Source organism: Phocoena sinus, chromosome 12 (genome assembly GCF_008692025.1).
Source record: "Phocoena sinus isolate mPhoSin1 chromosome 12, mPhoSin1.pri, whole genome shotgun sequence".
Taxonomy (NCBI): domain Eukaryota; kingdom Metazoa; phylum Chordata; class Mammalia; order Artiodactyla; family Phocoenidae; genus Phocoena; species Phocoena sinus.
Genome location: NC_045774.1, coordinates 20,436,536 through 20,449,479, shown reverse-complemented (window position 1 = coordinate 20,449,479; position 12,944 = coordinate 20,436,536). Strand labels below are relative to the sequence as shown.

General features: G+C 37.5%; 1 protein-coding gene across 3 annotated transcripts in view; it reads left to right on the top strand.

The window, feature by feature from the left end:
* UTRN (utrophin) overlaps positions 1–12,944 on the top strand; it is a 561,071-nt gene that overhangs the window by 218,166 nt on the left and 329,961 nt on the right. For all 3 annotated transcript variants that reach the window (XM_032650818.1, XM_032650820.1, XM_032650819.1), the window contains 3 exons: positions 1,881–2,026; positions 2,679–2,891; positions 12,034–12,147. In XM_032650818.1, coding sequence (XP_032506709.1) covers positions 1,881–2,026; positions 2,679–2,891; positions 12,034–12,147 — 473 coding nt within the window. The remainder of the gene's footprint in view (positions 1–1,880; positions 2,027–2,678; positions 2,892–12,033; positions 12,148–12,944) is intronic.

Below are 12,944 nucleotides of genomic sequence, written 5' to 3'. Positions count from 1 at the left end.
AAAAATTACTCCCAATATTTAGACCTTTAGTACACTTGCTTGTTTTGCCCCAGCCTCACTCTGTTTTCCTCTGTGCCTGGTACTGTTCCAGTTCTTAAAGTATGCTCAGACTATTTCCTAGATTCACCCTTGTTTGTAAAAATGCAGACAGCTTTCATGTGCTGTTAAAATTGGGTTAATAGGACATGATGATTTTTAAAGAGTTTTTTTAGGGATGTTGTTTCTCCTTTTCACTGATGGATGGCCAGCTGATAGTCATTACTAGCAGGCCTAAAAAGAATGATCACTTGCTTCTGTTTGCTCAAAATGGTTAAAGTTTTAGCAATGCCATCTCCTCTTTTCAAAGAAATCGTGTTCCTCTTTCAAAGTCTGAAAAATTTTCAAGAGTTTTTACTTCTGAAATAAGCCTGGTTTGGGAAAGTTAACTGTTAAAGATTTTGAAAGCTCATCCCTCATATATTATATTTTTTTCTCCTTGGCTTTTAAGTCAGGAATTGTGCTGTATTATGTAACATTATGGGGAGTACATGCTAAACAGCTACACACTTAACCATACCCTTCCTTGCAGCAATCGTAGGTTATGTAATGACTTGTAAGACTCTGTATGTGCATGGTAAGCAAATGTATCATGTTTCCTTTCTTCTGGAAAGGCATTTGGCCACCATACTCTTTGTTTATTGAATTCAGTTAACTTAGACTGTGAAGCGTTCGAGAGTACCTCCTTTTCAATTTGCTGTTACAAAATATGCTTTCATTTTTGACAAGGCAGTTTAAACGTTCAGTTTCTTAACTTTAAAACAATTGGTAAATTTTTTTGTTGTTGTTTTTAATTGTGGTAAAATATGCATAACATAAAATTTACCATTTTAACCATTTTAAAGTGTAGAGTTCAGTAGTGGAAAATACATTCATATCGTTGTACACCCCATCCCCAGAACTTTTTTGTCTTGTAAAACCGAAACTCTGTACCCGTTAAACAGCAGCTCTTCATTCCTTCCTCCCTCCAGCCCCTGGCAACCACCATTCTACTTTCTGTTTCTATGAGTTTGACTAGTCTGTATACCTCACCTAAGTGGGATCATACATTTTTCGTTTTTTTGTGACTGGCTTTTTTCACTTATCCTCAAAGTTCTTTTGTGTGGGTTGCATGTGTTGGAATTTCCTTCCTTTTTAAGAATGAGTAGTATTCCATTGTATGTATACACCATATTTTGTTTGTCCATTCATTTGTAGATGGGCATTTGGGTTGTTTCCACCCTTTGGCTGTTGTGACTTTTGCTGCTACTTGGTTTCACCTCTTTGTGCTTCAAATGAGCTGGCTTCCTCTCCACACAAGTGTTGCTTGTCTGTAAACTTGACATCAGTGGCTGAAGTAGACATCACTCCAGCTGCCTTGTGCAGCCGTTATTTCTCAGGGTACCTGTGCGACCTGGCTGTGGTGTTCAGCGTAACGTCCACCCCTCTGTGGGTAGCAGTTTGTCTACACGCCTGAACTTAGAGGAAGACTGATTGAGGGGATCTTTGTCTCCTTTTATTCTTTGTGTTGCTACTGGGGAAAAGGAGATTATATGAGACAAAAGGAACATTGTAGTACCATCTGCAGAGAGTCATTTCATCATGATGAAATGAAGAAAAATGATGGTGGGTTACTTAATATTTCAAACATCAACATCCGCAGGAATGAAGTCACTATATGACTCTCAGAAATGCCAATGCAGTGATTTATTGTGTCTCTAACAGAGACCCTTTTTAATCTTAATTCCAGAGTTTAACTTCTTATGTATTAGAATTCACTTATTAAATAGGAAGATTAACAGTATGTATAACAATATTAGTTTCCTGCCATTATTTTCTCAAAGTAAGTATTTTTCAATAAACAGAACTGAAGAGCCGACCTGGACGTGTGTATTTGGAAACATTGAAAACGCTGACAGATCTGCTAAATGATTCTGAAAATAAGGCCCAGACGTCTTTGAATGTCTGGAATGATCTTGCAAAGGTGGAGAAGGCCCTGCAGGAAGAAAAGGTAATATATATTATAGGACCTAAGACCTATAGACCTAAGAAGTTTAGGCTCATTTCTAATATCTCATATTTTGAAATATTTTTTCAGCTATTTAAAAAATATATCAGTTTTGGTCAAAATTAGTCAAAAATTTCTTATATTTCTTGTAGTTTGAAGGTTAATCACTATAATGTAGGACCTCAGCTAAAAGATAGTTATTAAATATTTAGAATAAAAGCCTCTTTTCTCCTTCTGTTGTGACTAGCTTAAAATTCTCAACCATATAAAGTATCTTTAATGAAATGAAGACAATCGATTGTGTTGTTCTTTTACTGTATTGAATGAAAATGCTTCCCTGGTCATTTAAGATATGTGCCTCTGCACTATTTCATCAGATGCAACAGATCCACCATGGAGCCCAGCACACGGGGCCCTCACTGGGCCTGTTGTCCCGCTGGTTTTTAGTGCAGAGGATACTTTGTGTCTAAATGACACACAACTCATGTAGCTGTGACTTTTCTGATTACACTTACTCTTTTTTCATGAGTTTTTCACAATTCTTTTTTGATCAAATTCCTTTAAAAAAGTGACTTTGACTGTTTATAGCCAGTATTATTACATCTGCACAGACAAATTATTGTGTGTATTTTTAATCTTGAAAACTGTTTTCCAGGCCGTTGATGAAATCCTAGAGAATCAAAAACCTATACTGCATAAACTTGCAGAAGAAACAAAGGCTTTGGAGAAAAATGTTTCTCCAGATGTAGAAAAACTGTATAAGCAAGAATTTGATGATGTTCAAGGAAAGTGGAACAGACTAAAGGTCAAGGTTTCCACAGATCTGCATTTGCTTGAAGAAATTACCCCCAAACTCAGAACTTTTGAGGTAAATCTAAAGGTGTTTAGGAGTTTAAGTTTATTACAGAGTAAAATAGTAACTATCAGTAACTAACTATTATTTGAGTATTTTGCATTCTTTCTGGCCCCATTTATAAATAAACTTAAGTTTATTTCATACTTAAGCTGGCATGTATAAATCCCAACCAAAGACATACTTTTAATGTGCTGGGGAACACATCGATCTCCTTTGGCCTTGCAAAAAGGCTTCTTGGTAGAGGTCAACTGGATGGAGAGTTCCAGAGGAAAGGATAAATGTGAGGATGTAGGAGAAAGTGGTCAAAGTCCATGTCAGATGGGATAGTCAGAATTTTAACATTTCACCTGTGAGGAAGAAGGAGAAGTGAAGTAGTGAAGTTTCCAAATCACCTGGTTTTCTAATAGAAAAGGTCTGGATGAAGAATGAACCAATCGCACCCTCTTCCCTACCGCCCCCCGCCCAGTGCCTTTTACCTTGGTCTTTTGTGGGTTTTTTTCCTCCACTGATGTATCCCAGGGTATACTTCTCGTACAGTGCCTGGCACAGAGAAGGCACTCAATAATATTTTTCAGTGAATAAAAATGAGGTTAGTAATAGGAGATTTAGATTTGGGGATATATATATGTGTGTGTATATGTATAATATATTTGGATTTGAAGATTTTACATATATATATATATATATATTTGGATTTAGATCCCAAGAGAATATATATGAGATTAAATTTATGAATATATATGAGACAGAATTTATGAAAATTATGTTTTAAAAATCAAAATCAGAGAACATGTGGTAGAAGCTGGTAGACTGTACAGATCAGTGTGAAGAGATCCAGAAAGACCAGCAAGTGTGGTGATCACTGAACTTTGAGGGAAGCTCTTTGACACAGGAGTCAATGGGCAATTCCAATTCATGACCAGGAGAATAAAGATGGCAAGAGCTGTGTGTGTGTGTGTGTGTGTGTGTGTGTGTGTGTGTGTGTGTGTGGTGGTAGTGGAAGGAAGTGGTTTTCTCTAAGTTTAAGCTGCAGTTTTACAGTGAGATCTCATTAGAACAAACCATTAATTTTGAAGAGGAGGGTGTTTTTTTGTGGTTCCGTATTTTTGGCTCATTTAATTTTGCGAGTGGATCCACTTCCCCTTGTCTGTCTTCAATTGTAATTCTTTCCAACTTAAAAAACCCAAATTACCCTTATTCATAATTAAAAATTTTTGGTTATGATCCAAGCATTGGATTGTCAGTGGTTCTCAACCAGGGGTCATTTTCCTCCCAGAAGGACATTTATTAATGTTTGGAGACATTTTTGGTTGTCACACCTGTGGGGAAGGGAGGGTGCTATTGGCACCTTAGTGGGTAGAGGCCAAGGTTACAGCGAATGCACAGGAAAACTGCCACAATGGAGGAATTTTCTAGCCCAAATGTCAGTAGTGCCAAGGTTGAGCAATGCTGGATTAAGTATTTCCCACACAGCTCATGTAGCTGTGACTTTTTGGATTATACTTACTCTTTTTTCATGAGTTTTTCACAGTTCTTTTTTGATCAAATTCAAAGATCATTGCTTTGTTTTCATATTTAAATCTGAAATGTTGTTTGGGAAATTTACAGGTGAAGATTAATCTAATGGTTAATCTCCTTTGACTCTTAAAAGTGTATTTATTTTAGGGTTAGCTAAATGCATGCCAATATTTTATGGAAATTAAAGAGAATAAACATTCCTCCAAAACACAAAATAGAGTCCTGTGGTGATAGTAATCCAGATTTAGGCTTTACTGGGTTGTTACTAATGTAGCAAATCCAGGCACTTAAAGTGGCCAGTTGGAGCATATGCCACATTTATTTCCATTAAAAATATCTCACTTTAAGCACCTGTGTCTGGATATTTAGGTTTTTTTTTTTGATTGCTTTTATTACAGTAACAGATTTGGAATGTAAATTACAAATTTTTAATTTATTTTTTGTTTCCTAACTACAAGATTGTTGACGATGTCAGTATTCCCTAATTCAACTTCTTTATTGAAATGGTTATTTCTAAAGAACATTTTTGCTCCTTTATTTGCTTTGAAGGAATTGCTTGTTACTTAATTACTCACAATTCACTTAGAAAAACTTTTACTTTTTCCCCTAGAGATAATTGCAGTAAATATTCATTTACAGGTTAAAATTGTTTTTCCTTTTTCAACGACCTGGTATCTTTTTTTTTAGGCATTCAAGTTCTACTTGTCTTTAAGGCATGAAGTACAGTAGGTTTTTGATTCAGTGCCAATTTATGATGATGTTTCTTAGGAACAAAGTTTATTTTTAAAGTACATTTTAAATTATATAAGAAATACTTAAATACTGCTCACTGAAGACATTGAATAATCGAGAAGTATTGAGAGTGAGCATTTAGAGTTCCCTTTCTTCCCCAATACCATTTCCTTTCCTGGAGGCAGCTGACATTAACAGTGATCCTTGCCGAGGTTAACATACTCAAAGTCAGGAAGAAAAGTTCCTGAGTATTACTAATTCGAATCATTTTTTCCACACTGACAGAACCAGATGATACTGGAACTCCATGAGGGATATGTAAATAGATGGTACACAAATGCATGAGTATGGATTGGAGTATCAATCTCACTACTCAAAATAATAATGCTTTTCATTGACACAGCACATTTAAACTTTGAAAGTATTTTCATAGCTATGCAGTTACTTTTTCCTACCATCCTAAAATACTTGTCAGGTTATCTTGTTATCTGTTTATGTGCAAGTTTTAGTTTTCTGTTATTTGTTGACAAATAGTGTTTTCCTTATGTGCCTGCATTTCCTTTATCTACATGGCTGATTTCTTTTGTACAGGTAGAGGTTGGGCCAGCATTGTTATTCACAGTGTCATGCTCAAATATGTTCTTAAATTCTTCTTTTTTTATCTATTATTCCATGCCAAATTAATGACCTCACTTCCTGTACTTAAGAATTAAAATGTTAATTGGTGCTTTTAAAAACTCTCATGGAAAGACCTACCACTCCTTCCAGGAAGCAAAATATTTAAAAATACACAAAAAAGGTAATATCTTCACTGTTGATTTTACTGACATTACTTTCTTATGAATTATGGGGATTAAATATTATAAAATCCTAAGACGCTGTTTATCACCAGCAATAATATTTTTGAATTCAGGGGCTGCAAGGGTATTTTGTATTACTTCCTTTCCTGTATTCAGTGTCCCCTGCAGGGTGGTATAACCATGAAATTGTGAAACTGTCCTCAAGGCCCGCACAAAACTCCCTTATATTGGTATTTATCAATGCTCCCTCCTCTTTGGATGGCCTCTTTAGCCCCTTCTTCTGTTGGCAGACTTTCGTGTCATCTCTTGCCCTGATAATCCCATTACCCTTTAAATCTGACTCCTGCTTGCAACCTCTCCTCTCTTGCATTCACTGTCTACACTGATGCCAGTTGTATTTCTGGAAAGGATCTGGTTGTCTTTGCCATAATAGTACAAAGTGCTCTCATGAACATCTCATAGCTCCTGCCCTTTCCTTGTCCTGGAGCCCTGTCTGCATCTTCTCCTGTGCACTGCTTCGGGTGGGGAGACAGTGTGGTGGGTCACAAAGAATACATTGGATAATTTGCCTTTCTCCGGAAATGTCATTTACTTGCTAGGAATTCACAGCCTCCTCGGCTCATCCTTTAAGTGTAAGCTGCTTCTACAAGCAGTCTTTGGTTTTACTCACCATCACACCTGCAGCTAATTATTCCCTTTTCTTCTACACGTTGTTTACACCTTCACAAGAACCCCGTCTCAGGCCAGCTTTTATTATGGCGAGACCTGCCTGTCTGTCCTCCCCCAGGGCATGAGCTCTTTGAGCACAGGAACCTTGTCTGGTGTACTGCAGGTAAGCGGATGTGAAAGGCTCTGCCTTGCAGGTGCCTACAGACATCGTACACACGCGTCCTGTCTAATGAGGTTGGACCTATAAAATCTAAATGCCCAGTTGTCCTTGGCAGGACACCCATGTAGTCATACCTCTTCCTTCGGTTGCTGAGCAAAGACACACACTGAACACTCTGTGTTCTCACGCAGAGTGGGGAAGGGGACATGCTGGAGCTCTGAGACATGCAGAACCAGGTGTAGAAATTACTTTGGAACACATTTCAGGGTAAAAACCCAATGGTAAATATTTTCTAACAAAAATATGCAGTATAGCTGATTTAATTCTTTCTAGGTAACATGTAACTGATAGAATGATCTCATAAGAGTTTTTTTTCTCATTCTGAATGCATTTTACTTTAATAAAGGGAATATTGGTGCTTTCTGAACCTTAAATTTAAGAACTCTGGTGGTTTCTGCTAAATAAATGTAGTAGCAAAGTCACTGTTGGCCTTCCTTACTAAGCAAGGGAACACTTTTTAGAGTGTTTTGAGGTTAATGAACATTATAAAACAAACAAAAACCCTACTGCCTTAAAATACTGTTTTAATCCGTTTGCCTATATCTTGGGTTAGATATTGGCTGCTTAAAAAGCTGTGGACATTCCAACAGATGGGGGAGGAGCAAAATAAAATGCCAAGAATTTAGCTGTAAATAAAATCCTGGGAGGAAGTTGTGTACCTTGGAATCTTATTGTATTGAGTGCAGAGTTACCAGGCTTCAGATTTCCTCTATCCCTGGCTCAGGGGCTGGGGGCTACGAGATGGGGTGTGTGGGGTTAAAGGAATTGTTTTAATGACCTCACATTCCTTTTCTGTGACCCAGCAGCAGGTGTTGCTCATCCAAAGTGCTTACAAATCAGTGCTTTTGAGCAGTGATAGTCAATGTAGCATTTTGACCCCTCCAAACGAGAGTGTTCCATACTTTGGTTTTCAAAACTACCATATTAGTCATTTTATATTTCTTTGAGAATTTATGAGTATAAATAGGAATGAGAAATGCTTAACCCTAGGTTAGTACTTACAGTTTGTTGTTGCATGTGAAATAATAAGAGACATTTATTTTAGAAATTTACTAGTATTTTAAATTTTTTCGTATTGCTCTAAAAGAACTGAAGTCTCCCCAGAGAAGATAGAAAGTTAGAAATGACCCAGTTTAAATATCTCCATATGTCTCTATTTCTGTATTCATTCTGCAAGTTGATGTAGATGGTGAAAAAATTAAATACTCACTATTGTGCATTAGAACCTCATAAGTGCATCAGCTGAGTGAGTTTTAAATGGGCAGAGGAACGCTCTTCACGTGAGCTCCTTCACTTTCTTTGTAACCTCTTTGCTGTACAATTGACCTAAAGATGAGCAGATTCTGTTTTTTTTAAAAAGCACAGAAAACATCTGCTGCAAGTGGATTGAGATAATATTTTCCTTCTAGGGAAAGAGGAGATACTAGAGGGCAGAGCAGAGCTGTCTTATCTCCTGCATTTACCTGCACACAAATGGCTGCTAGTAGTGATCTTAGCGATCTAAAAACCTTTCCCGCACTCTGTAGCCACAGGGTAGGGATGCCTTGTGAAGCTTCTGTTATCAGGCATTTCTAGAGTTTGGGCCTTTCCTCATGTACTTGGCTTCCTTCTGCTGAGCTGAATTTAGCCGGGTCTAGTCAGAACTGTCATAAGCAGTAGTTCTTTCAAACAGCCACTTTTGAAGAGTTATGTGATGGAACAAGCATTAATGTTGGCAGCATTTAAACACATTAAACGGACGCTTATGCAAATGTGTACTCACCCTGGCTACTCATTCCTATGAAGTGTCTGTTAGGAATAGACACCAGAACTGGAAGTGGTAATTCTTTCATGGGGTTAATCTTGGTAGTAAAGCACTTGATTTTGTAGATCTGAGTAATACTAGCTACCATTTACTGCATACCTGCTCTGTACCATCTCTGTTTTTCAAAACAATCAGACGAGGCAGTTGTTATTATTCCTATTTTATAGGTGAGCTATGGAAGCTCCCTGAAGAGAAATTGAGAAATTAGTTTCTCAAGCCCTCATGCCTGGTAAGGTGCTGGACTACGTATTCAGACCTTGGTCTTTCTTTTCATGGAGCACACTGCCTGTCTTAGACCTCAGTGTGGCCAGGATTACCTGCAGGATTTTTAGTCGTGAAAACACTTTTCAGATTCCTCTGTTCCCTTTGTTCCTATTGAGATGATCAGTTGGTCTATGTGGCTTGTCTGTGTCTGTTGCTTCCTTCTTTCTTTGTTCTCATGTTTCACTATAAGAGGAGGGGCTGGTGTGTGTGAATTGTGTGTGCTCACAAGGGTCTGTATGTGTCTGAAGGAGGGAGGAAGGGGGTTGATGCCATAAAATTTCCTCTCCTATGCCAATGATGGGGATCACTGAGGCTGCTTGCTTCAGTCAAGGCTGATTGTGGTGAAAACCTTCTTGGAATATAATGCTTCCATATAAAGTTGAAAAATTCTTGGCCCAGGAGACTATCAATTTTCCTTATTCCAAACTAGATTTAACGAATTGCCCAGTTACACGGCAGTAATGCTGCCTTGCATTCTTAAAAAGTTCAGGCTGGAGATTAACAGTGCAAGAAGTGGTAACAAGTTAAATGGACAGTTAAAAAGGCCCTTTATGAACTCTACAGATACATTCGTACTTTCTCTGTTTTTGCACTTTTATCTTTTACACACCCCACTCCACCCTGCCCTGATCATGTCTTCCTAAGCAGTCTTCTAGGATAAGATCTGAGAATGCTGGAGCAAACCCAGAAGAAGAGATATGTCACCAGTTGAAAATATATAAGAGTAGTGTGGGTGTGTGAGAATAGTGACAGACAAGCTGAAGAGCAGAGGGAAAGGAAGCTTGGGGAAAGTGCACAGTGTGACTGAAAGGGCTTTCAAAGCTTGCTTGGGAGAAGGGGAACGAGGAAGTGCTTGCACAGGGTGGTATAACATGAAAAGAGTATAGACAGAAAGGCCCAGCTATATAAGCACTTTTTGCTTCCCATGTTCATCAGAGAATGACCCTGCAAATTAGAAAGTGGAGAATGGTCATTATTGAGGGTGCATTAGAGCCTGAATTATGAGTTAGATGGAAAAACGACGCAGTCCTTCAGATGCCTAAGTCTACATCCTGAGTAGCGTGGGATTTTACCCATGATCCGATTATGCAACTTGTGAGGAAATTACTAGAAAAAAATGGAGATGGGTGAATGTCCTAAATAAGGGGGAACATTATTTTCTAGAAGCTAAAGACCTGAAGTAAGCTTGATGTCAGTTCCTGGCAAAGCTGTAAATGAATGATCAACCAGAGATCTTATATGTGCTTAGGAAAGAATGTGGTGGTCACCAGGAGTCAGCATGGATACCACTCATAAGCCTTGTCCGAACTCATTTCCTAAGTACTGCTTGCTTTTATTTATTTTTTGGAGGAGGGTTACTAGATTATTAGATAATACAGATTCATAGTCTCACATTTCATGTGTGCTCATTTAGTTCAAATAATGCCGACAAACTATCATTTTGGGTAAATCTTGATATCAGCAAAGTATTTGAGAAAATCCCTTATAACCTTATCAGAAGGAAGTGGAAAGCTACTTAGATGCTAGAATTATGTTGATTCCCATGTTTTGAAAACGAAGCTGAAAGTTTGTTGGTTAATGAATGAGATGGTGTCCTCATGGGGGAATGCTCAGATAGGCACTGTAATTGGCCTTATTTTTCATCTGGAAAAAAACCCAAAACCCAACCCAAAAAAACCCAACAGAAAAAGGATAGCTCACTGTCAGATTTCTAGATAAGAGAAAGCTGGGAGGCACAGCTGATAAGAAAGTGGAGAAACGAAAAATTCAAATCATTCTGTTGGGTTTTTATTGTAGTGTTAACTAGTATCGTTAACATAACAAGGCAAAATTTAATATTTATAAATATCAAGTTCTGAATTTATTACAGAAGTCAGTTAAACAATATGGGATAGGGAAAATGTACTTTTGAGGTAGTTGTGTGAATTTTGGAGTTTTAGCTAACCATAATATTATGAATAATATATATCTAAACAAATTTTTAAAAATGAAGGAAACAAAACCCAACTCTACAATAAGAAAAATAAAACTGAAAAAAATTTAGATGGCATTTTCTGAATGTAATATCGATATGTGAAATACCAGTTAGGTTCCATCTTCGTCATTCATTGCAACATTTTAAGATAAGAGTACTTGGTTCTTGGTGGCATATTTTAAGTACATTAAAAAGTCGATGTAATTTTCAGAGCGTGTTAATTGCAGTATCTGGGTATCATGTACTAGAGCATCATGGAAAGAATTGGGAGTGTTTAATCACTAAAAGACTAAGGGAAGACATAGTGGCTGCCTTCCAATCTGAAGGTTATTTTTGAATAAGATAGTTAATTTATTTCCATTCCTAGGGAGGAATGAGAAGCAAATAATTGAGGAAAGTACAAGGAAACAAATTCAGCTCAATGCAAGGGAAAATAACAAATCAGACTAACCAGTGATGGATGGGGGACCTTGGAAAGAAATGACCATCACTTTAGTTTTGGAGCTCAAGTTGGACCTAATTATTTGCATTCTTCAAGGTCCAGTTCCAGTGTTACTACCTGTCTGAAGTCTCATTCTTTCTGCAAAATGTTCCCTTTCTCATTCCCCCCAGTACCACGCACAGTAACTGGATTACAGTGGGTGCTTAGTAAATGTTGAATGAAAGAATGGAGCTGGGTGGTGGACCATACTGGGTTCTTAGATAACAAGGCATCGAACCGCAGAACTAAGAAAAATCTATTGTATTCCCTCCACTGTGCTATTTATTTACTCCTGCTTTGAGTAGCCAACTTAAGGAGAGAATTGTTCTAAATTATATGAAAATGAAAGATTGTTAAGCTGATTATACTCAGAAAAGCATTTTTTACCTTTAATTTGAATTTTTAAGCATAGATATTGCTCACGTTGAGCAAAATAACTTTGTTCACTGGAGAGTGTTTTGAAATTTTTAGAATGATCACCAAGATATCATCTCATGAGGATTTTAGGCAACAATGAAGAAAATAATTATTTTCAATGTTGGAAGTTTAAAAAAGAAAGAAATAAAAGAAATGAAAATGATGCTATCAGAGTTTTGAAAAGTTGCCTTTTTCCCAGTAGCAATAGATCTTGAGATGCAGTAGGTTGAATGCCGCTGAGGAATATCCCCCTTTGTTATTGTGTTTGATTTAGGCTGATTCAAAAGTCATTGAGAAGTGGATGGATGGTGTGAAAGACTTCTTAATGAAAGAGCAGGCTGTCCAAGGAGATGCCGAAGGGCTACAAAGACAGCTTGACGAGTGCTCTGTGAGTTCTGCTGATCTAGGGAACCTGCTGTATTAAATAACATTTTCTTCTTCTTCTTTATTATTCGCTGCTCTTATTAAAATTGTAAGAATATGACATGACAGTAAACCTAGATAAAATATCTTTCATCATAAACCTTTTTTTGACTTTATAGCTAGTCAACAAATGACTGAATTTTCATATTTCTGTTTTTGGCCATGGTTATAGAATTTTAAAAAATTTTTATTTCATATCGGAGCATAGTGATTAACAATATTGTGTTAGTCTCAGGTGTACATCAAAGCGATTCAGTTATACATGTATCTGTTCTTTTTCAGATTAAATTTTGGGTGTAGAACATAAGAGCAATTTTAGTTCATTAGTAGCTGCTGTTTTTTTTTTTCTTTTGCGGTATGTGGGCCTCTCACTGTTGTGGCCTCTCCTATTGCGGAGCACAGGCTCCGGACGCGCAGGCTCAGCGGCCATGGCTCACGGGCCCAGCCGCTCCGCGGCATGTGGGATCTTCCCAGACCGGGGCACAAACGCATGTCTCCTGCATTGGCAGGCGGACTCTCAACCACTGTGCCACCAGGGAAGCCCAGTAGCTGCTGTTTTATGTACGGTGACAATCTTAGTGTCATAATTACCAGTTGTATATCGCTCTTATTGTGCCACATGTTGAGGCTTTAAGAAAAACATATTTTACAAATGAAGTTTGCCAGTAATACTTCTTGCATTTTATATTTGTTGAAATTATTAGGCTTCTCTAATTAAAAGTACTATTCCCTGCTGAGAGTCAAGCATTTCCAATCTAATTT